General features: G+C 48.1%; 11 protein-coding genes across 11 annotated transcripts; 2 read left to right on the top strand and 9 right to left on the bottom strand.

Annotated features, from left to right (window-relative positions):
• Nucleotides 1–482: 482 nt before the first annotated feature.
• On the bottom strand, nt 483–2764 carry FOBCDRAFT_193343 (uncharacterized protein). The gene is made up of 2 exons (XM_031193614.3): nt 2476–2764; nt 483–2426 (listed from the first exon to the last, which is right to left on the bottom strand). Exons 1-2 carry the CDS (start codon nt 2533–2535, stop codon nt 933–935), a joined length of 1554 nt encoding a protein of 517 aa, XP_031030235.3. The 5' UTR covers nt 2536–2764; the 3' UTR covers nt 483–932.
• A 223-nt stretch (nt 2765–2987) lies between these two features.
• Nucleotides 2988–4581, bottom strand: FOBCDRAFT_234375 (Alpha/Beta hydrolase protein). The gene has a single exon (XM_059609968.1). It carries the CDS (start codon nt 4396–4398, stop codon nt 3088–3090), a length of 1311 nt encoding a protein of 436 aa, XP_059468182.1. The 5' UTR covers nt 4399–4581; the 3' UTR covers nt 2988–3087.
• Nucleotides 4582–5210: 629 nt separating this feature from the next.
• FOBCDRAFT_282303 (uncharacterized protein) lies at nt 5211–5486 on the bottom strand (the record flags this gene model as incomplete). Its single annotated transcript, XM_031193610.2, has 2 exons — nt 5211–5344; nt 5405–5486. 2 exons carry the CDS (start codon nt 5484–5486, stop codon nt 5211–5213), a joined length of 216 nt encoding a protein of 71 aa, XP_031030231.2.
• A 1020-nt stretch (nt 5487–6506) lies between these two features.
• On the bottom strand, nt 6507–7413 carry FOBCDRAFT_150324 (uncharacterized protein; the record flags this gene model as incomplete). Its single annotated transcript, XM_059608339.1, has 4 exons — nt 6507–6554; nt 6611–6917; nt 6965–7126; nt 7163–7413. 4 exons carry the CDS (start codon nt 7411–7413, stop codon nt 6507–6509), a joined length of 768 nt encoding a protein of 255 aa, XP_059466386.1.
• Nucleotides 7414–11773: 4360 nt separating this feature from the next.
• On the top strand, nt 11774–13819 carry FOBCDRAFT_193339 (general substrate transporter). Its single transcript, XM_031193607.3, has 3 exons — nt 11774–11882; nt 11939–12170; nt 12231–13819. The coding sequence occupies exons 1-3, from the start codon at nt 11838–11840 to the stop codon at nt 13610–13612; spliced, it is 1659 nt and encodes a 552-aa protein (XP_031030228.2). The 5' UTR covers nt 11774–11837; the 3' UTR covers nt 13613–13819.
• Nucleotides 13820–15285: 1466 nt separating this feature from the next.
• Nucleotides 15286–15666, top strand: FOBCDRAFT_282299 (uncharacterized protein; the record flags this gene model as incomplete). Its single annotated transcript, XM_054707829.2, has 1 exon — nt 15286–15666. One exon carries the CDS (start codon nt 15286–15288, stop codon nt 15664–15666), a length of 381 nt encoding a protein of 126 aa, XP_054563804.2.
• Nucleotides 15667–16109: 443 nt separating this feature from the next.
• On the bottom strand, nt 16110–17331 carry FOBCDRAFT_254541 (family 8 carbohydrate esterase). The gene is made up of 3 exons (XM_031193605.3): nt 16853–17331; nt 16633–16805; nt 16110–16583 (listed from the first exon to the last, which is right to left on the bottom strand). The coding sequence occupies exons 1-3, from the start codon at nt 17299–17301 to the stop codon at nt 16216–16218; spliced, it is 990 nt and encodes a 329-aa protein (XP_031030226.2). The 5' UTR covers nt 17302–17331; the 3' UTR covers nt 16110–16215.
• Nucleotides 17332–17949: 618 nt separating this feature from the next.
• On the bottom strand, nt 17950–20237 carry FOBCDRAFT_234370 (uncharacterized protein; the record flags this gene model as incomplete). The annotated part of the gene is made up of 3 exons (XM_059609967.1): nt 19832–20237; nt 18341–19546; nt 17950–18291 (listed from the first exon to the last, which is right to left on the bottom strand). Coding segments are annotated over exons 1-3 (1455 nt in total), but the record flags the coding sequence as incomplete, so codon positions are not given.
• A 1251-nt stretch (nt 20238–21488) lies between these two features.
• On the bottom strand, nt 21489–22000 carry FOBCDRAFT_282296 (uncharacterized protein; the record flags this gene model as incomplete). Its single annotated transcript, XM_059611616.1, has 2 exons — nt 21489–21698; nt 21743–22000. The coding sequence occupies 2 exons, from the start codon at nt 21998–22000 to the stop codon at nt 21489–21491; spliced, it is 468 nt and encodes a 155-aa protein (XP_059468181.1).
• Nucleotides 22001–22587: 587 nt separating this feature from the next.
• Nucleotides 22588–23673, bottom strand: FOBCDRAFT_149501 (NADP-dependent oxidoreductase domain-containing protein; the record flags this gene model as incomplete). The annotated part of the gene is made up of 3 exons (XM_031193602.3): nt 22588–22893; nt 22949–23569; nt 23623–23673. The coding sequence occupies 3 exons, from the start codon at nt 23671–23673 to the stop codon at nt 22588–22590; spliced, it is 978 nt and encodes a 325-aa protein (XP_031030223.3).
• A 433-nt stretch (nt 23674–24106) lies between these two features.
• On the bottom strand, nt 24107–25025 carry FOBCDRAFT_245928 (uncharacterized protein; the record flags this gene model as incomplete). Its single annotated transcript, XM_031193601.2, has 3 exons — nt 24107–24335; nt 24383–24674; nt 24731–25025. 3 exons carry the CDS (start codon nt 25023–25025, stop codon nt 24107–24109), a joined length of 816 nt encoding a protein of 271 aa, XP_031030222.2.
• Between the last annotated feature and the right edge of the window lie 1970 nt (nt 25026–26995).

Below are 26995 nucleotides of genomic sequence, written 5' to 3'. Positions count from 1 at the left end.
AAGATAAATCTGAATGTGAGAGCAAGTGGAAATGATCATCTTGGCGTCCTTCAGCGAACTTAAATATGTATGCAGGATCTGTCGATAATCGGTTGCCGGCAAGATGACCAGTGACTTACAGGGTCAATATCTTAGGTTTGCAGGGAACCTTTGCCAATGTGGGTCTGTAAACATGAGCCATTCTAGATTTTAAGACCATGTGTGATTGTTACTGGGTTTCCAGAACCTGTCGTGCATGAAAGGCGTTCGACTTTCTAATATGAACCTATCCCACTACTGGCTTTTTCGCCATACAGACTAGCGATCACATAATGAAAATTGCCACAATATGTCGATTCAAGGGCGTTCTTACCCTGCTAGTTGGCTTTCTCGGATAGATCCTGGAGAGTTAATCGAACCGCACCGTTGGGTCATGCAGGACATTTGATGCTTCTAACACTCCAACCTCTACGAGCATATGCTCAAGGATAATCTCTGACTTTTGTCAATAACATAGGGCACTGCTCATATGCACACTACCAATAGAAAAAGAGTGTTAAATGACCTCTCTCTTTGAGTTTGACATTGTATCATAGACTCTGCGGAACCACTGACTCGGGTCCGACATGCGGCTCCGTAGTGGATACAACTCGAGTCGAAGGACATTAGTAGATCATTCATTGAGCCAAGCCCATAGGGCTATTACTCGGTAGCTTACAACTAGACGCATTCCTCTTGCGGATGCGAATTGCGCAATTATTCCTTGCACTAACGTCTTTGATAAGGGCTCGCAACAGAGTATTCGTGAACCCTGTAAAATTGACTCTGTAATATACACGAGTGCCCACGTGGGCTGATTCCGCAACACGTAACTTTATAATTCTTCTATTGTTTCCTTTAGGAGAAATCCCTCGTCGTCCACTCATTACGAGAGATGAAGAAGATGCATCCTGTCAAATAGTCATTAGCATACCGACATACCATCCACCATCAAGGCTAACTTGCCAGTCTTCTAACGGCACTCTCTCCTCCAACATATTCGCCGCCTGCATAGCCTGGTCAAGGTTTGCTTTGACAGCCAGCTCCTTCAGCCTATCGATGATGTACAGCCTCGCAGGCGGAGGGCAAACTTCGGATCCTGCAGCGTTTGCAAGTGGCCAGACCACATATCGCGAAGCCGTTCGGAACGGTGTATTCAACAGCTCTAGTGAGTATGGAACACTAGCTAGCATGTCGTCAATTACATCGCTGGCTTGCAGTGCGGCCTTGATGGGAAGCTGGTTCCAGCTTGCTCTCAAAGGATCGTCTTCGTTGGGTTCATTGAGGATGACTCCATGGGGATTCCTATCGAAGACGCTGTATATCCACTCTTTGACTGTCAATCTCATGAGTCTTGCGGTATTGTAGATACGTGTTGACTGTTGAGACTGGTATCTGTGAATAGTGTCCTTGTAGGCGCAGATCTCTGTGCCAGGAGCATTCTGTCGGTATTCCTCGGAGGTGATATCGACGACTTCATACGGCAAGTCTTTGAAAAATACATCGGTAAACTCGGCAGCTTTTTTGTCAAGCTCCATGCACTCCCTCACAAAGTCCGTCGCCAACATGCCTTTTCTGGCATCAGACATTCTGGCGAACTGACAGACGAATCCGATCATGCGAGTCCTGGCTTCATCGAGTCCCGACTGGCCGGAAGTAGCGTACTCGTATAGTCGCAAGAAATCGTCTGCTATCGGACTTGATCGCATTATGCAATTTGTCAGCACATTGATGGCGGTATGGTGGAACAGTCTGCGCCCGATTTCAGTCTGGAACTGTTGCCTTCCTCGCATTACCAAGAGTCTTAATGAACCTTGCACGTGGAGTTCCCAGTTCCTCGTTGAGCCTCGGCCTTCGAACACCAATCCCTCAAAGGTTGAGAGCAACAGTACACGGAGAAGGGTCTTGTCGAGGATGGCTACTCGGGGATCGCTTAGATCTTGGTTTGTCCGAGTCAAGGCTTTGGAATAGTGGTAACGCGCTGCTCGCAGTAGGTCGCCTCGCCGATGTTCGAGAGCCAGGGATGCAAGAGCCGGGGCGTGGATGGCCTGTATTATGTCATCGTCGATGGCTAGAGTAGTTGTGTGTTCATGGAGGTATGTGAATGGACCAGATCGTGTGAAGACGAACAGGAAGTACCCAAGTGCAAGTTCTTCGGGAGGACTTGAGATTCGGAGACAGTCTACCTCCATATCATAATGCTGACTAGAATGCTCTGGAGAGCTGTAATCGCCAAAAGGACTGCTGGATTCGGAGGCTGATTTTGCGTCCACACATCTCTGGCGCTGCGCTCTCCGTATCACAGCAGAGGTTTGATCCTTGATCTTGACCGAGTGAACGTCTCGATATCCAAAACAAGAAATCTTCATCCGTATACATGTTGAACAGGAAGGCTTCTTTAGATCACACTGTGCCATGGTTAGATCCTTAGTAAGAAAACGTGCATACCGCCCATACCTTTCTCCGTTTCTCTCGACAGGGTTCGCAGGCTCGTGAAGGTTTGCCGGAGAAAACCATGATCCCGATCTCAGATAACCGGTCTCTTATTGGCTGGTGAACGCTTTTCGGGTTAGTCCACTCGGTAAATCTGGTACTTGTTGGCAAGTCTTGGGGTTAGACGACGGATTCAGTGATGGATGGATGTGTTGAAAAAGGCGAATGTTTCGACGAAATATTGAAGTATTTGGTGATTCTTGGATCTGCTACATTAGCGTCGAAATGCCCACCAGATTAGGATAAGTTCAATATTTGGCATAACGTTAGGCCGTTTAGTGATAAGCACGGGTACTCGGCACCTATCAGAAGCCAAATGCCACTGGAGGCCTTCGCTAAGCCATTTGATCCTTGCGTCATCTCACCCCAAGGCTCTGCCGAGTGCCGGCAATTCTCTGATATTCAACCAGACAACACCAATCATCTCCACTGTATTCACAGTCAAAGCAACTTCATTCCATTGTCAATGAGTAGAAAGCGAAATCGGAGTCAGTTACACTAGTCTAATGGTCCCTCAAAGTGGCTATGCACAGCGGGTGGAGCATCATTTAGTCCATCGCTGCAGATGTTCGACACTCATTTGTGCATGGTTTGATTCGCAAAAACATCATCAAGCCAATCAAGCGAAACCTGATTCATCAACACGTAACCACCGACCTGACAATGAAGACCGGCCCCCGAAGCCGTCTCAAAGAGGTGATACGTTGCCCGACTTCCAAGCTGCTTCGTTAACTCCTTCGCCTGTCCAGGGAAGAACATATCATTCTGACCATCTCCTACAAAAACAGGCGCCTTGATCTTATCCACGATACCCTTCAAAGTGAATCGCTCCGACTTTTGCAGTAACGTATAGGCAGAATGAGTCTTGAATGACCACTCTCCCTGATCGATGCCCCATCGCAGATTCGAAGGCATGCTTGCGTTGTTCTGCACCAGAGCGACCTCTTCATCAACCTCCTTCTTCTTGCCAGCTTTGAATAGCTCAGTGATGTCCGGTCCAAATTGCTTGAACATTGCTTGGCCGAAATCGAAGATCCCGTCGAGGGCGATCACTGCAGAGAGACGGTGCTCAAAGGCTGCGGCACGAGGCGCAAGGACTCCGCCAAACGAGAATCCCATTAGGGCAAGCTTACTACCGTCGACATCATCTCGAGAAAGCGCATAATCAACAATTGGTGTGACTACTCTTTCCCACTCCGGGATGAAGCCAAGGTCTTGGTACCGGCGAACGGTTGGCTGACCTGGTCCCTCATACACAATAGCATTCATGCCTCGCTGCAGCAAAGCCTCGCCCATCGTATGATACAGGTCTTCCATGGACCCATCATATCCTGTACCCAGGATGACAGTAGGGCGACGACCAGGTTTGTCAGTCTTGAAGAAGATAGCAGGGACAGTGAAGTTATCAGCCTCCATCTCGATACGCTTTCCTGGAACGGGCAGGAGTTGCATTGCTTGGTCGAAAGCGTCAGCTTGCTGCTTCCAAAGCGACATGATCCTAGGATCACTCCAGTTCCCGTGCAAGAATGCATCAGCAGAGCGATAGTAGGTCGAGGCCCTGAAGAACGCATTTCGCGCAGAAACCGGATGCTTCTTGCAATCGATCGCTTCTGCCTGGCCGTGAACTCGAGTCGCAAGATCGTAGTACGCTTGATAGTAGCTTTCGAAATCGCCTGTCTTGATCTGACTTGCAGCGACGAGAATCTCTCCAATATCCGCTCCTTGGTAAGGAGCTGTAGCCAAGGTCGCCATGACGTTGAAGTTGAAGTCAACGTCTGGAATGATCTGTAGCATGGTATCGTTCTTCGAGTCGTGTCTGCGGCCCAAGTTTACCTCTGATGGAAGTGCATTTGCAAGATGCTGTTCAGAAGTATAATTAGTATACATATTTCAACTTCAATGAATACCTGACGTACTGTTTGGAGGGTTGTCAGAAAGACAAACAGGGCGGCGTTGTTCAACTTCATGTCGATAATTTTCTGTTGTAGGAAAGCTATAGGTGTTTGATGAAAAGTGAGTTTTGATACAGAAGGAAAGAAAGTCGATCATGCAGCGGCTCGACGATTTTATACACATTCTTAATTCTCATATACCAAGCTTCTTTGAAGTACTTCAAGAGCTTTCTCTTTCTGTCACCATACAGGCATGGCGACATGGAGAGATCGACGACTGCGGACCGTCAGCTTACTAGTGAAAGTCCCGCTATATCGGAAGGCCTACTGTATCCGGCACGTGTTTCGATGTATTATTCGGATTACCTAGCTCAGGTTCGCATTCGTTACGCTAATTCGAGACATTGAACAGCTAAGACAACCAGTCGACATCATTGCCTCCGCACTATTATACGCCGGGACGAATCAAATGAGTGACAAGATGCATTTCAGGAGGGTACTGCCTGGCAAGCGGACTTCTCATCCGAAACAGAACAGTAACAACAAACAGAATCACAATGTCCAAGCATTGTGAAGTGTACACATGTGACACAATTGCAGCATGTATTTAATATCTCCTCTCAGTATTCATGGATACTTCTTGCGATAGGTAAAGACTGTTGGCCGTAGTTTGATATATGCAAGATCCCTTCTCTCTCAGTTCCCCAGGCACTTGATGACGCCTGGATCCTCAAGTGTACACCGACGTGCTTAGCAGCAGCCTGACGCAATGCAACATCCTATTGGTCAGTAGTGTTAGCTTATGCCCTACACTGGTATACCAAACTGTGACTTGCCAATAGGGCATCCAATGGGACCCCCGCCAGTTCCGGTAGGGCAGTTGCGAGTACACTGCCTAAACTGCTCTTCGTTACAAGATCGCTTGTTGAGGTCAATACCAGCTATATCGTAGTCAACAAGTGAACCATGTATGGTGTTGGTTGAGTAGTTAGTGAGCTTACGGATGTTTGTATCGGGAACGGCGGCAGCGGAGATAGCACCAACGAAAACGGCTGCGGTGATGAAGATGCTTGAGAACTTCATGGTGTTAAGTCTTGTTGTTCCGATAATGCAATTGAGATCGGAGAGTTGAAGGTTTGCTGTTGTTGAGAAGGGTCCTTGGAAGGAAAGAGAAGCGTCCCTCTTTATAGACTTTTCATGCCAACGTGATTCCATACACGCCCGATCGTATTTGATAGAAATTTTCATGCAATCAGGTAATGCCAAGGTTTCAAAGCCGCTGCGATGCTCTTCTCTACGCATATTGCGCCTTCAACTGTGAAAGATCGTCAGAGAATTCATGTCAATGTAACTCAAGATGCGAAAACCCTTGCGAAAATAATCTTGGGGGACTAGGTTCCAATGAAGGTTCTGTATATTCCGTGGATTCAACTCAAGTTGACTTCCTTGGGTAAAGTCTTGTCGTAGAAAGACATAACTGAAATTGACGTAGTGCTTATACGGGATGGCTTGGCTCCATCGTTTTGGGTATCTTGGCTATAAGTTCAGTTGACATATGATATGACGCATAGGTTCTCATCAGGCCGCATCACTTTCTGCTTCTCCTCTTCGTTACGGGCTCTGGTTGGGTCGGTTGTGAATACGGCTGTCTCGAATTTTATGCCGTCTGACAGCTACAGTTGTAACCTTCATGGTGGGGCCAAAATAGTAAGGAATGCCGGGGAAAGGCCACGATCCTTGAATTAGCAGCTAGAATCGGAAACAAGCTGTTTGCTGCCAGTTTGGGGCGTGTCTTGCTAGATTCGAGTAACAAGAATAAGGTCATCATCATCAAGATGTTCTGAACAGACAGGGCGGCACATAGCCTAGCGACACCAATGATGCTTTGGTAAGATTTTGCTCAGTTCTGAACAGACTCTAGTTGATGACTGTCTCGAGTACAATTGAGAACAGTCTCGCTAGAAAGGATTTGTTACACAAGACTGGACTTTTCCTTGGATTCTGACTTCCATTATATTGCTCACTCTATTCTAAATGAACGCGCAATTCGCTTCAAAATACAACCTTCAGCGATTCCAGCCTGATGCCCTTCGTTTCACCCACTCAATACAATTGTCCAGCACCCATAGGAAGTGCTAGCTTCACCACAAGCTAAAAGAAAAGGTCAGTAATCCCCTTGACATATCGCAGCCGCAATAGTCACTCACCCACTCAATGTCATCATATGACTTAAAAAGTCGTCGTGTTCCCTTGTCCTTCCTCTCGCCTTTGTCTAGCTTCTCCTGCGCGTCTTGGGCCTTCCTCTTATTCGACCTTTTGTTGAGTGCTCGACCAGCCATGGCAAGAGGATCTTGTCGGCCCATGTCTGGTCGATCTGGTAGGATCTCGTTCACAAAGGCAACTCGTGGTCCATAAGCGTTCAACCTATCGACTGGCGACATGTTATACGGCATGTCACGTAGTTCATAAGACGAGATGCCCAGTTCCATGTTGAGGTCTTGGGCCATGACAATACTGGAGCTACTTTAGCATAAGCTTTTCGGTATTGAAGCGATGCTCACCATATCTCAAGTCCATTGGATGTGAATAGTTCCATGTTGGCATTTGATAATGCCTTGGAAAGTATTGATGCATGGCCGAACGCTGTAGCAACACCAACGCCGACTTGACCTGCAATAAGCCCAATACTGGCAGCGCCGGGTCTAACCGAGAAATCTATCAGTCTACAAAGCCGCAGAAGTTGGATGAAGTCAACTTACACGAACCACCCAGCAATGTTAGCACCCTTTTGGAATAATTGTGCTTCCCGGTTGGGCGTACGGGCGACATTGATCTCATCCACGACCCGAAGGAATTGATCGCGCGAGATTCCATATCTGCTGATTTCAGAGCTATAGCCTCGTAAGAAGGGCTCTCCTGCTCCAAAGGCAATCTGAGGGAGGATGAGCGGTCGAAAGTCGGTGTTTTGGAAGGAAGGTTGGTCATAGGGGTATCGTGTGTTCGTAGACATGGTTTCAGGGGAAGAGTAGTTATATGAAGGCTGTTGATAGATATTGATTCGTGGAGGTATCTGGCTGCTTCTAGGTCGACTGCGTGAGGGTGCATCGTAGGCATGCAAGGAATATGAAGGCGGTTCGTCGTTATAACAATATCCAGGCTGTTGTTGGCTGTTGAAGCCATCTCGAGCAGGGAAAGTCTCTATCTCAAACGACTGATCCTTCGACTTCTGGTTGTAATTTTGTCTTGTGCGTGGCTGCCCTGCTTGAGACGAGGATGGAGATGCGTCATAAGGCGACAGATTTCGTCGTGTTGGTGGCATTTGCCTTGAATTATAAGTGGAGTTCTTTTTCTGGCTACTCTCTGCTGCAGCTTCTATGGCTGAGCCGATCGTGTCTCTCAGAATACCCATAATGCGTTTGTTGTAAGTGATCTTGGAATTAGGAGTAAAATGAAATATTCTGGTATCGTCGTGAAAGTAGTCAAGATCTAGACATATATATACATGGATGAAGATTGAATATCCTCAATATCTATTCAAGTGCCAAAATCAGTAAGTCTATCGACATACTTTCAATCGACTAAGACGCTCTCAACAGTATGGTTGAGCATTCAGATGGTTAGTGTTGGACTAATGATCGGATTTGCCGATTCCCGTGATGCTCGGCCGGTAGCGTCGAAATAGCCACCAAATCGAGTAAGTCAGACGACGATTCGCAGCAGTCGACAGGCAACACATGGGAAAGCCATTCTCATTCGCGAACAAGTTCAATAAAGTCTAGGATCAGAATAAGGATATTTGCTGCTGTCCTGCAGACTCTAAAGTTTGTCACTCGGCACTTGATCGACAGTCGAGGATGCACAGCCCTACGAAGGCCCTGGTAACTGGAACCATTCACTTAAATGACTACGTATCACTTTTTGCGCTTTCCGACTGTCGAATGAGTGACGGTAGAGGCCTCTGTCAAGTCGCCTGCTGCTTCTCCTGATGGTTTGTCCAACCCTAACCGTATCTGCTCGAGCCCAGCAGAGCCCAGGGGACACGTTTGCTCTAACCAATAAGAAGCATTTATTACAATACGTGAAGCGCGACGCGACCTTTTCGCGTCATGCCTTATCTTATCATGTCACCTTGTCTAACAGACAAGAAACTTGCACGCAAATATTGTATTTCATGAGTCAAGCAAATAATGGTCAAAGTGCTTTTATCAGGGCTTTCAGTCAAGCGATCGAAAGGCGGCAAGTGGATTCCTGGACATCATTTGAAGACTTGGCTGTCATCAGGACCCCAGTCAATCAATGTATGGATGACTGTGTTGGCTTCTGAGACCGAAAAGGGCTATCGTTATCTTATCTTATCGATATGCTGCTCTATTGTAAGCGACAAGGATAACTTACCCTGAACAACACTTTACATTCAATAATATTCCAACAAATCTTTCGACGTAATAGTAAGTACGAAGAGAGAAATGCAGGAGGTCTTTTAATATTGATTATGTTTATTCGGCGTCGAAAATGCCGATAATCATGACTGTTGAGCTTGTGCGTTAACAGATAGTGCTCATGACTGTGCCAATTGCAATTTTATCTGTTAGCGTCATAACACTTCCAAAGCTCTCATTAGAACAACCACTTCCGAAAGATCAATTTTTCCTGTGGCACCTGAACCGTGCACATCTATCTCGGTGATACATGTAAAGAGTTTCCGATATATGATGTCCTGGCTCTTGATTAATTCTTATTGATGTCTGAGTATCATACAAGCATAACCATTTATTGTTGGACTTCCAATTCTTCTACAAAAGTTGTTACTCTATCGCACCAAGTGGTCACTATAGCTACTTCAGCTGTACATCGGAGGGCTCGCAGAAATTGGAACGGTGAAGGCGAAAGCCTTACACTGCCCTTGCTAGACTGGACAACAGACAATTGGTTCCGAATACTAAGACGCTTTGACACATGGCTTGGCATTAAGCAGAGTAGCATCATGAACGAGTCTATTGAACAGCTCATGTGATACATTTTGCGCCGAAAGGACCCTTTTGGCCACGAAACAAAGCCAGCAGAACGGTTTCAGTCTAGGCCCTTGATCGAGCAAGTGGTCTTACGGTCAAGCCACCAGACATCAGAGTTCGAGCCCCAGGATCACCGCCCCGTGCATCCACCCAAAGACGTTGCGATCGTCTCGGGGAAGCCTTTCAGGTCATCGACTGCCGTTCATTGGAAATACAAAGTAGCGGAAAGTCGGCCTTGCCAGACGCTGGGCGCCAAGATCCTACCCCAGGGAGGCCCAGCCCATGCGTGCATGCTCCCAAGTCCTGCAAGCTCTTCCACACCATTACGAGAATAGATCGTTGTATTTATACTCATTTGAGAAAGGCCACTTGGAGATCTACGCGGCTATGTCGGCAAGCCTTCACTTGGCTTTAGTTAAGCTCCTGCCGAGTAGCTGATGTCTTGATATTGCTGCGTTGCTGTCCAGTGAGCTTCGTTAGCCTTTCACCAAAGCAATTCATCATCAGGAGCATCACGAGACTTGCAACCACGAATGAACCATTGCGATGAACAGTTTCTTTGTCTGAAATTCCGAGAAGTTGAGATATGATAGTCTTGGAACTGGAGATTGACACGAGATTGACATGATTTTGGCTGAAGTCTCGAATGCTTCGGCAAGCACCGAGATTGTACAAATTTCGCTATTTTGACAAGTTCGGGATCAACCTGAGGCACAGTCGGAACAGAACCTTAACCCCCAGGAGCCCAGTCACATCACGGAATGATAAGATAAACTGCGGAATGGTAACAAGGTTGCCCAACAGAGATCTTCACGAGCCCCCAAAGACACAAATCTGATGCTTGGAAATAGTCTATTCATAATCTAGAATCGGTCAAGCAGGCCAAGAGAGGCATCCTTGACGGGATATCGGCCCAGCCTCTGGGCGGCGTGGGCAGCCGTTGTTCTGGGTCAGTCATCAACCCTAACCCACGAAATGACCTCTTTTTGGTGCGGACCGGCCGCTGTCAGTCACGCTGTATGAAGAGAGCAGTATCCTCAGGTGAAAATTCGGAATGTCATCCCATGAAGCCGATTAACGACCCGTGGTGGAAAACCGTTACCGCTGCTTGTCAAAGGCGCTGCCGCCATGATCTGTCAAACGATTTCGGAGGGTAGCCTTATTGAGCGCCGGCAAGCTGGTCTTCGGGTTCCGTCGATTTATTCGTTCATTGGTAAACATGCGCCGATTCGGCACCTGTGACTGAGGAAGAGAAAAGCTTACCCCAGATCATTGAGGGGGGTTGTAATCCCGCTTTTCCGCATGTGTCTTTTCTTATTTGGGATCCAAGTGCCATGGGGTCGGAGGAATCGGGCCGTAAACGAGACTGTTATTCGTGGAGAATTGGTCGTGTGGAATGCGGGGGAGTAAGCTTGTCTTAACCATGAAGGCTTGTGAAATAAGCCCTGCTTTGACCTACTTTATCGTGAGATCGAAGGTCACCAAGATCAAAGTCGATAAAGTTGTGGAGAAAAGGTTATCATCTGGGGCATAAACCCTTCAGAATATACGTAAATCTTGATAATAAACTCTAACGGCAATAAAAGACGTCGTGCATTCCCGTAATCTTCATCCTATTCATAATAGTCTCACGGTCTGGAACTTTTGTCCACTTTCAGCAGCAAGGATCTCGACCAATCACTCAACGGGATCCCGGGCCGGCCAACACAGAGAGTTCCTCCTTACCTTAAACAGAACCAGCACGAGGGAACAGTAATTTTGGCCTCCGCGTCTAACCCGCATCCCTCTCCACGGGGAATCGTAAGAGCCATCTCGGCTGCCCGCAAAGTGAGCCGACCAGATTCCAGGGAAGCCACAGCACGTTAGATGCATGGCGGACCACGGAGCCGACAGAAGCACGATCACTACTCATCGAACGAGCGACTGTTAAGCGCCGCTGGCACACCTGAATCCAGCGTCCAACGCACATGACTGCATTGTCGGATAACGAATCAGACTCTTGGTGCGTCAATACCGAATTCTCGCTTCCCCATCCCACGTGAATTTCTCGTTCAGGGATAGGACTTGGCCGTTCTGGTCAGATCAGTCTAGGCCGTAAGAGTGTAGCACTTGATTCAGCTCTCGGAAGGTTGACCGTCGATCCGTGGCCCTGGACAAACAGACTTACCAGCCCTTTCAGATCTTTGTGGGTTGTATCGGATCTGCAGACCGTGTTCCATTGTGTAGCAGTTGGCAGGCACACGGACGGACTCAATTTGCGACGCAGACGAACACCACCATCCCCAGCATCTCGAATTTTAATATATATTCCCTTGGTCCATCTTGGATCCCAGAGTCTTGTTTCCTGCTCAGACCCATCTCAATCATCAATCAACAAACCACCCAGAAAGATAATCCACAGCGTCGGCGCTGAAACATCAACATGGGATCTGAATCCATCCACAGCGATAGGCATGATGAGAAGAACGTGCGTCTTTCTCTGCTCAGTAGTGCAATTGAGCAAGTACTGACTTCTTTCGGTAGCCGAAGCACGAGGTCGCCATCGTCAAGACTGCCATTGGTGATGAGGCCTTCCAACAGGCCTTGATCAAGGAGCCCCCGCCTAAGATCGCCGCTCCCATCCTCATCTTCGCCAGCATGGTCGCCTTCTGCTGTTCTACCGCCAACGGTTACGACGGTTCGCTTTTCGGAACTCTTCTCTCCAACGAGGACTTTAAGAAGTTCTTCGATGTCGATAACAAGGGTATCGGAGCTGGTACGTCTCGTCGAATTGGATCCGCTGTGAGGTTTCAAAACTGACACTGTCTCTCTCCAGGTATCGTCACTTCCATGTACCAGATTGGTTCCGTCGTCGCCATTCCTGCCGTCGGTCCTGCTATTGATACTTGGGGACGTCGTGTCGGCATGACCATTGGCTCTTTCATCATCATCATCGGTGTCATTATCCAGATCGCCTGTATCAAGACCGCCAGTGTCGATCAGTTCATGGCTGGCCGTTTCTTCCTCGGTTTCGGTGTCTCAATCGCCGCCGCTGCTGGCCCAACTTACGTCGTCGAGGTCTCTCACCCTGCTCACCGTGGTATCATCACTGGTCTCTACAACGTCATGTGGCCTGTTGGTGCTCTTGTTGCTAGCAGTGCTGCTCTCGGAGGTTGGACGTACGAGGGAACTAACACCTCTTGGATGATCTCTGTCTGTCTCCAGCTCATGTTCCCTTGCACCATCTTCTTTTGCGCCATGCTGCTTCCTGAGTCGCCTCGATGGTTGTACACTCGCGGAAAGAAGGAGCTTGCCACCGAGAACCTCGTCAAGCTCCACGGCCGTGGAAACCCTGATAGTGAATGGGTCAAGCTCCAGCTTCATGAGTACGAGGAACATCTTGAGATGGACGGTAGCGACAAGCGATGGTGGGACTACCGTGCTCTTTTCCGCAACAAGGCCTCCATCTACCGTCTCACCTGCAACTGTCTCGTCTCTCTCTTCGGCCAGTGGGCTGGCAACAGTATCGTCTCCTATTATCTCAGTGCTTTCCTCGACACCGCCGGTATCAAGGAGGGAAGGACTCAGACCAAGGTCGCCTTGGGCATGAACGCTGTCCAGATTGTCTTCGCCGCTATCGGTGCTGGTCTTACTGACACTGTCGGTCGCCGCCCCATGCTTCTCGTTGTCAACCTTGTTTGCGCTCTTTGCTGGGTCGGTGTCACTGTCCCTGCCTCTATCGCCAACATCACCGATCTCGACGACAAGACCCAAACCGACGCTGTCACTCCCCCTGTTAGCAAGGCTATTCTGGCCTGGGTTTACCTCTTCCAGATCTTCTACTCTGTTGGCTGGACTCCTCTCCAGGCCCTCTACCCCGTTGAGGTCCTCAGCTACGAGATCCGAGCCAAGGGTATGGCCTTCAGCTCTCTCTTCACCAACGCTGCTATGCTTGTCATGCAGTTCGGTATTCCCGTTGCTCTGAAGAACATCGCGTGGAAGACTTACATTGTTTTCTGCATCTGGTGTGTTTGCCAGTCCGTCATCCTTTACTTCCTCGTCCCTGAGACCAAGAACCGCACTCTTGAGGAGCTTGACCACATCTTCTCGTCTGACAACCCCGTCAAGACATCCACACAGAAGAAGCTCTTCGAGGCTGATGCCCATGCCAATATTGTCCACATTGAGCCTGCCGTTGCCGACCCTAGCAAGGCTTAAATGCTAGACACTTCTTCTTTTTGGCAACCAATGTTGTCATAATTTGCAAATCATCGCAGTCCTTCTATAGCAATTGAGGTTCAGATTGGATGGAGTAGGATATGAGTAGGCTGTCAACAAGTTGTATGCTCCGATTAATTAGCTTTAATAAATTCGATGGGAGCAATGCTTATAGTTTCAGGCCTACCTGTGACACCTTCTTTCCTGCATTATGATCAATAGAGCTTAAGCGGTTGCTACTGGTAACGGGTCATTGAGAAGACCCTTCTGGCATAGCTAGTAATATCCTTCCCTTTGTTTGAAGCTTCAGAGCGTATGGGCTGCCACCAAAAGAAGAAATTGCAGAATGCTCAGCCGGGAGCTGACATCCGCGTTTCATACGAGGTAAATGGTACTTGTGAACGATGATGTGTCCATGATCTCACAACAGGTGTCTTGTTATGTTTGACTTTCTAATAGCTTTGTGTAGTCGAGAGAGAATGGGTACAGCTTTGGAAGAAAAGATGCAAGAAGGGATCTCGGAGTGATAGCTGTTTGTATAGGAAAAGAAGAAAAAGAAGGCGACGACGGCGAAGGATGCAAAAGCCAGGGCACTGCAGCTGTCACTATGATATTATTATAAGCGAGCATCAGGGTCCTGCTCAGCTATGACAGCCCCACCGGATAATTACAGGATAAATGCGCTGGTTAAGGTCCAGATGCACAAATCTGTTTAGGCAGTAACCTAGTCTGGAGTTTTAGCTGAGCCAACATACATTTATCCTTGCACCCATGATCAGATGACCTCGTACAACAGACAGAACCAACAACCAACAACCAACAACCAACAACCAACGACAGAATCATCAGGTCATGGTGACTCTTTGAGCTCACCATTCAATCGAAGCCCATTTCTTGACCTAGTGGCAAATCTTCCTCTTGCTCCAGAAGGATACAAACCTCGATTTGAAAGGGAAAAAAAGACGAACAGTGATTATATCTTGAGCACCTAGTTGCTTGCCCTACATCAACGTCCACTAGTAAATGACGGTTCACACTCTTCTGGAGTCATTCATGACATTTCCTCCAGGCTCTCCTCTTTGTTTCAGAGGGCGGAAACGTAGAATTGGCGAATGTTGGGCACATGGGAAGACAAATATCTTCTAGTCGTCGGATTGACCAGAGCAGTGCATTGATGCCTGCACATCATGTTCAATACCACCGCAGTGGTTACCAATCCGGTTTATGACCTGATACCGTGCCGCAGAGCCTGAGTCGAGAACGACGATTTTCTTCGATTTTGTGTCGACGTTCCGAGTAATCACAGTCAGAACTGCCAAATATGCTCGCATTTCAGGCCGTCCACCGGGCCCAACATCATGAGATGCATGATCTAGTATCCTAATGAAGAGGTTACCGACATCCCGAAAATTTACAGTACATGTGAGGGATTTATTCGACGAAGATGTTATTGGACTGCTCTTGGAGCTGCAGTTAGTTTAGACAGAGAGAGATTTCCTATATAAAGTAAGTGATTCCTCCACGAATTTTCTCCATGGATCCTCAGCGGCTTACACAATCCTCCTTGGTCTATACTATTACAACGTTTTAAAACTTTTTAAACTCATTCGTAAGTAAACTGATCTTAAATTTTGCACAATATTAACCATGACCGACCAAGTCCCGCAGCCACAATGAAGCTCACTCTCCCAACTGCAACACTCGCACTTTCCTTGCTAGGCGCCGCTGATGGAGCTCGAATTGAGACCTACGTTACAACTGGGGCCGCACCCATTCGTGTTTATTCGTCTGTCTACTATGGCGACGACGGCAAGCATTACAACCTAGGCGCTTTCGATGACGGTTGCAGGAAAACCAAGTATGATTGGATCAAACAAATTTGTATCGACTCAGACAGAGAAAGGGCGCATGTTGTGTACTCTGGTGGCACACGAAAATGTTTCAAACTGACAAAGCAGTCATCTGGCACCTGCGGTGGCCCTTCGGGCTGTTGGGAGAACATCTGTCAGACATGTTGGACTTATGTCTACACTTCGACCAAGTGCACTTGGTGAGTTAAGCAGGTCGCTTTGCCTTAGTAGTTTAGTATATGTTCTTCATTATTCCTTTGGCCCAGGTTACAACGTTTTGTCTGACTGATAGCACTTCTCGGCCATCTACTCAACACTGTATCAATGAATTTGGTATCTAATTTCAGAAATTTTAGTCTGTCTGTCTGTCTATCTCCACGGATCCTGCCTAGCCTTTCGAAACGGTCATTATATAACTGCCTGGTATCTCTCAAAGCGCATATGTGACGAATAGATTATATAAGCCAATACAATTATGCCAAAATGATTGGGTACCTCATAACCTTGTTTCTCTACAGTTTCTCAGTAATAGGCCAAGAAGGCTACTAGCACTTTTGAAAGCAGTCCAGGAAGGAAGCGACAATAGATAACCACAGGAAATGAGCAATTGATAACGTGGCACATGTATTTAGTCTATCAATAATATTGACTCAAATGCTCCAATATGTACTTCGAATGGTAGGTGGCCATGAGTCATATGTATGTCAACTCAGCAACCATCATTATAACTTTAGCTTTCTCTTTTTGCATGCTCTACATGTAAGAAGCATCGTAGAAGCCCTTGGAAGCGTAGTTTCCGGAGAGAACAGTAGAGATAGAAACTGCAGAGGAGAGGTTGGTAGCGAAAGAGGCACGCTGACCCTGAGAACCAGCACCAGTGTTGCCATACTCTCCAAACAAGACGTGGGCAGTGTTCTCCTCACCAGTGTTCCAGATAGACCAGCCCTTGGAGTTGATGACAGAGGTCATGTTAGTCTTCTGGAAGACAACACGGGCATACTGGCGCCAAGGTCGACCAAGGTAGTAAGCACCGTTGGCGACGGTGTTGCCGGCAGCTGCGGCAATGTTGCAGTTGTTGAAGACGTAGTAAGACATGTTGGAGTCAGAGTCACGGCCGTTGGCTGCTTGGAGTTAGTAATTGTGCTTGATACTTGGGGATGAATAGCATACCAGTGATGTAGCCAACTGAGGCGGCGACAACTCGAAGGTCGATCTTCTCGAACCAGGCGGAAGCAGTCTGGCCGAAGATGAAGTCAGTAGCACCCTGAATAAGACATTTAGAGTACAGCTGGTAGCCCTGCTGGGCAAGAAGAGTATCCTGGAATCCAGTAAGAGCAACGCCGCTGCAGCTAGTCAGTAATAATCCATGTAGGGTTGCCAGTTGACATACTAGTATCCGCTGTCGGCATAGGCGCTCAGAGCAACAGCCTGGCTGCCCTTTCCATAAGTGTTGGCAACATTGACGTTGTAAAGCTTGAAGTTGGCAGCCTTGACACGAAGAGTAGCAGTGCCATCGTTGTTGAGGCCGTCAGCCTGGCTCTTCTTCGCTGTGATGGTGACCTTGTTGCCGCTGTATCCGCTAGTGTCGGTAGTGTATCCGTAGATAGACAGTTGAGCGCTGCGACTAGGAACAAGGACCTGCTCGTTGTAGGTACCCTGGTCAATGAAGATGCATTGCTTTCCAGATGCTGTAGTCGAGAGAGAGTCGACTGCAGCTTGAACGGTGCCGAACTGACCGCTTCCGGGTGACTTCTTGACAGTTATACATCCAGAGGGCGCAGTCGTTCGACTAGCAGCGAACGCCGCTGTGACGAAACTCAATGTTGTGAGGAACTTCATGGTGATGTAGATCAGGATAATCGAAACAAGCCAACGATGAGAGATGGAACCAACAACAAAACGTCAAGAGTCTCAGTATTTATGTAGCATTTTTAACTTCATCTCTTAGTACATCGTCATATAACTCCAACTCTATACTCCAGACACAGCTCAAGGGAGTTTCTTGTGATTGGTGGAGAATAATTTGCTCATTAAAAACACGAGGTCCCTTGTCAAGGATGATCCGGTTTGTCCGGAGCGTAAGCTTCCGCTGTTGGTTTCAGCCGTTTCAAGTCGATTGCCATGCCCCCAAAGTGACTAACTTGAACAAGTGTAGCAGCCCATTTCGATCGGATTGTGGCCAGATCTAGATGCACTTTGAGCTGCTTCGTTTGGTGGATTAATCATTTGCCATGTTTTCATCCCGCAGATGAGAAAATCCGGGGTACACGCGTTTCACGCACCTGCAGAGCCCTTCATTTCCTCCACTAGCTAGTGGATACTTGCAAATGAAGGCCAACGTCCATGCTCAAGGTCAAAATCAAGTGCCGTAACTGCCGTTTACAACGTCGCATTGAACACAATTTGAACACCGGGGATGTTACTACAATACGAAACTCAAATAAAAATGGAATGCAAACCACGTAAGCTCACGGTCGAGATAAACAGTTGACAGAGAAGTAAGTGAATTGATCTCTGGACACAGAGTCTAAAGTAGACTATGGAATACATGTAATCGCCCCCAAGAGCCCAGGACCGCCATCCAGAGAATCTCCATCCAGTCGTCGATATTACGTACGTGTCTATCGTGCACTATTTTAGGCCGAGTATGCGGCAACACCCATAAAACCATAAGATCATCAAACGATAAGAATGTTAAGCATCCACTGCACAGAAACAGGCAGCCCACTGAGAAAGTAAGAAGGTAAGGTGCGGGTGCCCCAGAGCAACGGAGTGGAAATAGAAGAACGAAGCGAAGATTATGCGGCGACATAGTCGCTAGTCGTTTCTGTGAGAGCGTTAGTGTGGGTTGGTGTGAATAGAAGGGGAGTACTAACAGAGGAGAGCAATGGCACCCATGGCAAGGAGAGCCAGGACAGGGCGGACACGCTCACCACCGGATACGATGACAACATCATCACCAGAAGGCTTGCCACCCTTCTTGCAAACGGTAGGTTCAACATAGGGAGTGACGTCCCAAGGGTTGAAGCCGAGGCAGGTGGTGTAGGCAGTCTTGCAGGTCTCAATGATGGCACCGGAAGCATCGCAGCAGGCCTTGTAGACAGTGGTGCACTCAACAGCGCACTCCTCATCGGAGCCGGACTTGCTGGAGCTGTCGGACTTGGAGCCAGAGGTCTTGGAGTAGTCATCGGACTTGCTGGAGCTGGAGCTGGAGCCACCGTTGTTGTTTCCCTTGGAGCCGGAGTCCTCGCCGTGCTTGCAGACAGTGGGCTTGACGAAGGGGGTAACGTCCCAGGGGTTGTAGCCAAGGCAGACGACGTACTCCTTCTTGCAGACCTCGATGTCGTGGCCGTCAATGGAGCAGCACTCATCGTAGACAGTAGTGCACTGGACACAGCACTCCTCCTCAGAGCTGGAGCTGGAGCTGGAGCTGGAGCCGCCCTTGTTGTTGTTTCCCTTGGAACCATAGTCCTCACCGTGCTTGCAGACAGTAGGCTTGACGAAGGGGGTAACATCCCAAGGGTTGTAGCCGAGGCAGATGGTGTACTTCTCCTTGCAGATAGCGATATCGGCACCAGGGACGGCACAGCACTCATCATAGACAGTAGTGCACTGGACACAGCACTCCTCAACGGTAACCTCAACCTCCTTGTGGCCGTAGTCAGTCTTGCCAGAGTCTCCGTGCTTGCAGACAGTAGGCTTCACCCAAGGGACAACAATGAAGGGGTTGTATCCAAGGCAGACGGTGTACTTCTCCTTGCAGATAGCAATATCGGCACCAGGGACGGCACAGCACTCATCGTAGATAGTAGTGCACTCGATGCAGCATTGCTCAACATCGACCTCAACCTCGGAGTGCTCGTAGGACTTGTCGTACTTGGAGTTGTAGTAAGACTCGCCGTGCTTGGACTCATACTCCTTGTAGTAAGACTCCTCGTGCTTGCAGACAGTAGGCACCTCCCAGGGGACGATGATGAAGGGGTTGTATCCGAGGCAGACAGTGTACTTCTCCTTGCAGATAGCGATATCGGCACCGGGAACAGCGCAGCACTCATCGTAGATGGTGGTGCACTCGAGGCAGCAGTATTCGGCAGTGTAGTAACCAGCGTGGTAACCAGAGTCGTAAGAAGAGGTGGAGTAAGAAGAAGAGTAGTAGTGGCCGTACTTCTCCTCGAAGTAAGAGCTGGTGTACTTGGACTCGTACTCGATGTAGTAGCTCTTGTCGTGCTTGCAGCTGGTGGGCTTGACGAAGACAGACTCGTAGGGGTTGTATCCGAGGCAGACAGTGTACTTCTCCTTGCAGATAGCGATATCGGCACCGGGAATAGCGCAGCACTCATCGTAGATGGTGGTACACTCGATGCTGCAGATCTCGGGAGTGAAGCAGGTTCCAGTGCCGCATTCACACTTGCCAGGGACGGGAGACTTGGTAGGTCTGGCCATGGTGGTCATGGTGGTGACGAAGGTGATGGGCAGCTGAGAGGTGACCGAGGTGGGGACGTTCATTCCACCAGAGGTGGAGAAGTCGGTGGTGGTAGGTCCAGGAGTAGACTGGGCGAGGCCAGTCGAGCTCAAGGCCATGGTCAAAAGACCAGAGAAACCGAGGGAGTATCTCATCTTGAAAGATGGATATCAGAAAAGAGTGTGATTAAGTTGGATGTAAAACAGAAAACAAAAAGAGTGAATGTGAAACTGGGTTAGAAAAGAGTGGCAGACGCAACCGGCTGTGAAGGAGTGATGCTGGCTGAGCTGAAGAAGTTGATTTGGAGAGACGTCCACGGTCTTCTTATACTCAAATCTTACCTCAGAACTTCCCTCGGAGATCTTCAGTTTAGCTTCATTTAGAGCCACGATAGACTAGTTCGGAATCTGGGGGAGGGCCGCTGGAATTGGGGAAATTCGATATTTCCCCAGATTAGAGTGCCAGCCTGTCAAAGGCTTCAAGGGGTCAAAGATTTACCTCACGCGAGACACGTCCCTTGAGAATGTTTCAGATGCATATTTGATAGGTTTCATCAGATGACCTCGTATTCGAGCGAAAAATGCTGCAGTGCCAAGAAGGCATTGAAGGGAGATCATGTTGTTGCCGGCTTGGCGAGCAGAAGTTTTGGTGTTTGTCTGAACCACACATTGCATACACAATAACATGCCCAGACGTTCTCGTTCAATTCTTTCTTGGCTTAGAAATCACCGAGAGGCTCCGCTATCATTACAATTGAGTTAAAGTCGGGGGCAAGTGTCGGCTCATGAGCTGAAGGGGTAGTGAACACAATGTCTCGGGCCCTCGGTTTAGTCACAGCCTTCCCTGAACAATTGCCCAATCACGGCTTTTGAACCATTAAAACCTCATTTCTGGGGTGGAATCTGACTTGCCGACGGCCGATGCCCAGACTACTTGGCTCGCAGGCTGAAGCAATCCAACGTATAGGCTTTCTTTAAGCTTGAACCAAGATTCCTAGACCCCTTTCACATAAACGAGAACCGTAATAGGGCGGGCTGAGACCCAGCCATCTAATTTCAATATCAGTTGGCTTTGAGATGTTGTTTCCTTGCGAGAACGGATCGTCAAAGCTTGTCTGATTTTTGGGGCAAATCGACTGAACCAGAAGCTCAAGTAATTAAAGAGCTGAAAGACAACGCACTCATGATTATCCAAGGGTCATATCAATCATAATATCAGGGTTCTAGACCATTGACCGCCTGCCGACGTCCGGAACTCGCGCGGAAATTTGTGGCACTAGATTCATATCAAAAGGTCTCAGGTGATCCTTGAGAATGTTTCACTACCGCCCGAGTCTCGAAAATAAGCAACTATGCATTTTTTTAACCTTGTATACTTTATCCGTCTAGCTTTGCATGCCAGCCTTAACGTAGAGATAACACGTTGCGCCACTAGCTAGACGAGACCGACAGATGCGCCAGACCGTGTCAGAGAAATGAGCATGAGTCGGAACATCGCGATCGGGTGACCAATTCATAGGGGTTGTGGAATGAGCGCTACTGTTTCGGGATTTGTTTTGGCATGACTAGGGTAGTATTGAGTCTGGTGTCATGAGTGTTGAGGCAAGATGGAGATCCATATCCCATTCTGATAGTCGCTTGCCGAACATGAGGTTGTAGAGGACATAGCGAACAAGATGATTAAGCCCAAGCCGTTCAAGTCCACCGGCCTCTTCGACCATCTTCATGGCGCCCAGTACATGTTTTGCAGCGACAAGATGATCTCCACAAGTAATCTACGTAGTCAGTAAGTTTTCTCGTGCTCTAGCGATGAACTCACCTCATCAAGCGCGAGAACCGTGGTCATTGCAACCGCATTCCGACGCGACGAAAGTCCCCGTGATGAAAGTCCCTTCCGAAGGCTCTGTAAATAGTACTGCTTGTACTGAATGGCCATCAATGCGTACTCATCACGGAGCTCAACTTGAGCCAAGTATCGACATGCCGCAAGGAGACAGCCTCGTAGAAGAACCTGATCAGTAGAAACGAAGAATATCCAGTTGCTTCTGATCTCAGCTGCTTGTTCTGCAATGTCCATGATTATAGGGCAATGTGCAATTTGGATAGGCAAGACAGTTTGAAGATCTACGCTGTGATGGTTAGAAAATGCTACCCTACGCCAATCATGCGAAACTCACATTGACTAAAGATAGAGTGCTCAAATGTCGAGAGCGATTTAATAAAATAAATTATGTTACTTGGTTGAAAATCGCCAGGTAATGTGAAAGGCACAGATGTTGATTTCTGCAGAACGCTGGTCGATGGTATGGTAAGTTTTGGAGATAGATTGTATTGTTCATCATGGCCTTTTGCAGTCTGCTGTCTCTTTTGGTCATGGTAGTCCACCATTCTTTGTTTCCGTGTCCGTGCATGGGCGACGCGAGCTGCGTGAGAGTGAGCCTTTCGCGTCGTCTTGGCTGACGCAGGTTGCCCAGGATTGGTCACAGTAATGAATTGCATACTGAAAGAGATTGACACGAATAGTAAAACGATCGATATCAATTATCGACTGTCTGTCACGATCAGAGATGCTTTTGAGCAATGCATTGATGATGCTGCTTAATAATTCACAACTTCATGCCAAGAAGTGCTCCTACTCTATTGAGCCTAGTCTAAGCTAGCTAACTACATATGGTAAGAGACCTCATCACCAGCCTCTTCGTACACGGCGTTAAGAGCAGCAGCAACTTCTTCAGGCAGCGGCCCCTCCTCAATCGTATCAACATTGCTCTCGAGCTGTTGAGGGCTAGATGCACCGATGATCAATCCGTCGCCGTATTTCTTGTCGAGAATGCTGTGATGCGCCGTCCATCTGAGGGCTGCAGCATGCCCTCCGATGTCATGCTTGGCGAACACTTCAATGGCCTTGTCGACAGCTCCAAGAATGGATGGCTTGATGTAGAGCGAATTAGTGATGCTTCCTGATTTGTGCTACAAGATGTCAGTCATGTATTTGGAAGAAATTTCGCCCAGAATTTCTACTCACTGCCGTGTCAAATCGTCCATTTGGAGCAGGACTTTTGTGGCTTCCAGAAAAGAGACCGCCAGCAGCAGGACTATAGGCATAAAACGCCATGCTATTCTTTCGAAGAATGGGGAACAGCTCTTTCTCGCCGGCGCGGACAAGTGCGTTATAGTGACCCTGATAAACAGCAGGCTTGACGAAACCTCTCTTTTCACAGATATCGATCACTTGTTGAACTTCATTGGCCCGGAAGTTGGAGATGCCCCAAGCTTTGATCTTACCATCTCTGTAGCCCTGGTCCAGAGCTTCGATGGCTGGCTCAACCGGATTGTTACGATCAGGTATGTGAAGATAATAGACATTGATCTGGTTGATCTTTAGAAGCTTGAGTGAGTTGTCGATATCATGAGTAATGTTCTCTTTGGTATGGCCCTTCACGAAATCTGCTTTGGTGTCAATGCCGAATCTCTCGCCTGCATTGACGGCCCCGAGACGAGGCTCAGAGCTGTAGGGAGCCTGGGGTGAATAGACTGCAGCAGTGTCGAGCTGAGTGTAGCCTCGTCTGGCGAAGACATTGATGAAGGCATTGACTTCATCTGGAGTATCGTAGCGAGCCCAAGGGTCAGCTTCCTTGTCTCCGACCTGCATCAGTGTTCGATTAGTTTTAAGTCAAGCAAATACGTCCAACTACTCACGTTTGCGGCTCCAAGAATCAGCTTGAGAGGTGATTTTCCAGCGGAAGTCATGATGTCTTGCTTTGGAAGTGAAGGTGAGTATAAGTTATAAGATGTGAATGATTGAATGAAGAACTGAAGACTATTATAGTAATCCTGTTGGATTTATATACTGCTTGAAAGTAAATATCTTGCTACAAGACTTCAATGTCGTAAATCTGCCAAGAAGTGCTGTTGCCAATTACGGAAAGCGTCAGAACGAGCTTCTGGCCGTGTTGACTTCGCCAAGACATGCAGTTTCCCATTGGGGAATGTGCTGAAGCCTCATGTCTAGCACTCAGCTTCGATATGGCGGAGGAAACTACCGAAGATGCATTTGTAATGCGGACTTTGAGCGGATTGCATTATAAATCATTCTGTAGGCGCAAGAATACGGGACTTGAGGCTGTAAATGGCATTTGTTGCGTCAATATCTAGAAATCAGGTGACAGGTCTAAGATGACACCTAAGCTACATAGTTGGCCTCCATCCAGCCACCATCAACATATATCTCCTGCTTTGTCATGAATCTACTCTCATCTCCCAACAAGAAAGCGATGGAGGCAGCTATCTCCTCCGGCTTGGAGTAGCGCTTGATGATTGACGTCAAGTGATCGCCCTCCGTCATCGTCCATGTACCTGCACCTTTGGGCAAGTGTAGAGGCTGACGGATCATATCGGTATCAATACATCCTCTGTATCATAGTGAGTGCTGATCTCTAGCAAGTTAAGGAATACTTACGGGCATAGAAGGTTGACTCTGATGGGGTTCTTGGGATACTTGGCACCACCTTCATATGCAGCTGATTGACTCAAGCCGCGGATAGCGTTCTTTGAGGCTGCGTATGCTCCCATATTTCCAGAAGCATACTTGACCTGTTGACTGCCACAGTTGACGATGCTGCCTCCAGGTTTCATGTTCTTCATCTCGTACTTGATACTGTTGAAGGTGCCGATGACATTCACATCGAGAACCTCCTTCAACTCTTCGAGTTCAAGGTCTTCAATGGGGTGAATACTTTTGTTCATCTTGGCTATCAAATGGGTTAGCATGTGTCCTCCACGAGGTATCGGGAGCTAATCGTCCCACCTGCAACATTTGCAGCACCGTCCAACTCTCCCCACTTGGCAACGGTCCCTTCAATCCATGCTTTGACATCATCAGGGTTCCTGACATCTGTGGGAAAATAGATGACCCGATCCTTGACATCAGGGATATCCTGCTCAATACCAGCAATGGCTTTCTTCAAATTCTCCTCCGAAGTAGCAGCCATGGAAACCTTGGCTCCACGTACCAAAAGGTACCGTGAGAGGGCCAGGCCTGTCCCGCGACTAGCACCAGAGACAACGATGACCTTGTCTTGAAAAGGGTACGGGTTTGCCATTTTTAGAGTCGCAAAAAGAAAAACCGATATTAAAAATGCAACCTGTAAGAGAATGGAGTATCGGCTGCCGCTGTTGACTGGGTAGATTATATAGGAGACTCCAGATGCTTCTCAAGCAAGCCAAGCTTTGAGTGGTCCTAGAGGGGGATTGAGTGATACACAACGACCAGGAACAGAAAACGCTGCTAATACCTCGGTATGGAGCACTTAAAATGGAGCTTCTTGAGTCGTAGGGGATGGTCTACAGGGAAGCTACTGAGTCGCTGCGTTATCTCTTTCCCCAAGCGCCCGATAGGACGGAAGCGATCATCACATAGTGTTGCATCGTCTAATGATCCCGTAGTAAAACCGTTTCAAAAAGGGGGACCTGCCTTGGTACTGGGTCTTGATCCCTACAGCAGAACCGGTTGAGTTACATTGTGTAGGCGAGAAATCTGAGCATTGCAGGGAACAGCTCGAAGGATTGAACAACTCATGCATCTTGACCAATCCTAATTCTGCATGACGTGGGTCTGCAAAAGGGGAAACAAGGCTCTTAACCTCTCTTTTCTTTTTCCTCTTGAGTTTGTTCAAAGGCGGCAAACGAAACCTACACGAGATGGTTATTACCATTAGCGTCAACGGGAGGCAACGGCTTGCCTAACCTCCACCGGTCCGGTCCGTGTTTCTCATTTATAGTGCTGCTTCTGAGGAGTTTAGCAACAGAGCGAAAATAAGATTTGTGGGTTTACGTGGATCTCATGACAAGGATCAGATCCTTATTCCAGGATGTGGAGCCTGTTGTTTTCTCTTTTTACATGATTTTCTACGAAAGATACGGGGGTGAGGAGAGGTCGTTCCGGGCGAATGAGAAAAGAGAAAGAAGGTCAGATCACTAGACGGTGAAGGCGACAAAAGAAAGTAAAAGTGACATATCGTCAAAACACAGTGGGACTGCAGAAGCTGAAAAACTGGTACAAGACGTCGTTGATGAGGAGGCCCGAGTGAAAAATCCCAACGGAGCTTGGTAATCGTTGCAATATGCTGTGGTGTTGTGCTGGATAGGTATTGCTGAGTACGATGCCGCAGCCCCCTTTACAGATCAAGATGTTCTGTCCCAGCCCAGTGGCCTGGATACGCAAGGGATTTCAGCCCTGTTGTTCCTGAAGCAGGCCCCATATATAATAACGGATAACAAGCACGCTACAGAAGTGATCTACAGCCGTCAGATGATGTTTGCGAAAATCATGGGCCAGCATTGTCTCAACGCTGGTTAACGGCCTTGGCTCGTTGCAAGGAACGTATCATCATGATTTACAGCTCATTGCCCGAAATCCTACCAATCCAGCGGCCTAGCATACTGTCCAAATGGATATTCGTAGGTCACGCATTTGTTGTTAATGTGGATCTCGCATCAGACAAAGCAAAACCACTTGGTCGAAACCGCCAATGCCAAGCTGATTCCCCTGAAGACCGTTGCAATTAGCCCACTTTCCTTTCCTTATCAAGCGAGTCGCATCGCTGGACATGGAGAGCTTAACGAAGAAAAAGGACTAATATGTTGGCTGGACGTTTCTCAGGGCAAAAGTGCCAAATCTTGAGCGCGGAGGGCCTTGCCTCACTCTTCGCTGGCCTTGAACTGTAGGTCATAGTGGCAAGTGAGGCACCCGAGTTTTCAACAAGTTCCTAAGGTCTGGCATAAAATCCTTTACCAGGCCCCCAGTACTGACATCGGTCTTGTTGCCTCGGGTGCGTAACGGGAAGATCATCCTTGATGAACAGCAGTGGAGCCGTTGCAGACGAAAAAGAAAGCTCCTGACATCGTCCGCCGTTGAAACAGAATAAGGAATAAGCTTGCAGATCTCACGATTTCCCATTAGATTAACTTTCAATCATCTCCCGGCTGAAGATTGTTGGTTCAACGCTGAATTCGTGGCCCTTCCCTCCCTGATTTGACCTCTTCCGCTACGCTCAACCGATACTGTTGCGGC

Source organism: Fusarium oxysporum, chromosome XII (assembly GCF_013085055.1).
Source record: "Fusarium oxysporum Fo47 chromosome XII, complete sequence".
NCBI lineage: Eukaryota > Fungi > Ascomycota > Sordariomycetes > Hypocreales > Nectriaceae > Fusarium > Fusarium oxysporum.
The sequence above is the reverse complement of the archived record's forward strand: the minus strand, read 5'-3'. Positions and strand labels throughout refer to the sequence as shown.

Coding starts and splice junctions, on each gene's coding strand:
- FOBCDRAFT_234375 (XM_059609968.1), bottom strand. CDS start 4,398: ATGTATACTAATTATACTTCTGAACAGCATCTTGCAAATGCACTTCCA.
- FOBCDRAFT_254541 (XM_031193605.3), bottom strand. CDS start 17,301: ATGAAGTTCCTCACAACATTGAGTTTCGTCACAGCGGCGTTCGCTGCT. Junction 16,806..16,852: donor TATGCCGACAGCGGATACTA/GTATGTCAACTG, acceptor GACTAGCTGCAG/CGGCGTTGCTCTTACTGGAT. Junction 16,584..16,632: donor CTCAGTTGGCTACATCACTG/GTATGCTATTCA, acceptor AACTCCAAGCAG/CCAACGGCCGTGACTCTGAC.
- FOBCDRAFT_193343 (XM_031193614.3), bottom strand. CDS start 2,535: ATGGTTTTCTCCGGCAAACCTTCACGAGCCTGCGAACCCTGTCGAGAG. Junction 2,427..2,475: donor GTCGAGAGAAACGGAGAAAG/GTATGGGCGGTA, acceptor ACCATGGCACAG/TGTGATCTAAAGAAGCCTTC.
- FOBCDRAFT_193339 (XM_031193607.3), top strand. CDS start 11,838: ATGGGATCTGAATCCATCCACAGCGATAGGCATGATGAGAAGAAC. Junction 11,883..11,938: donor ATAGGCATGATGAGAAGAAC/GTGCGTCTTTCT, acceptor TTCTTTCGGTAG/CCGAAGCACGAGGTCGCCAT. Junction 12,171..12,230: donor TAACAAGGGTATCGGAGCTG/GTACGTCTCGTC, acceptor GTCTCTCTCCAG/GTATCGTCACTTCCATGTAC.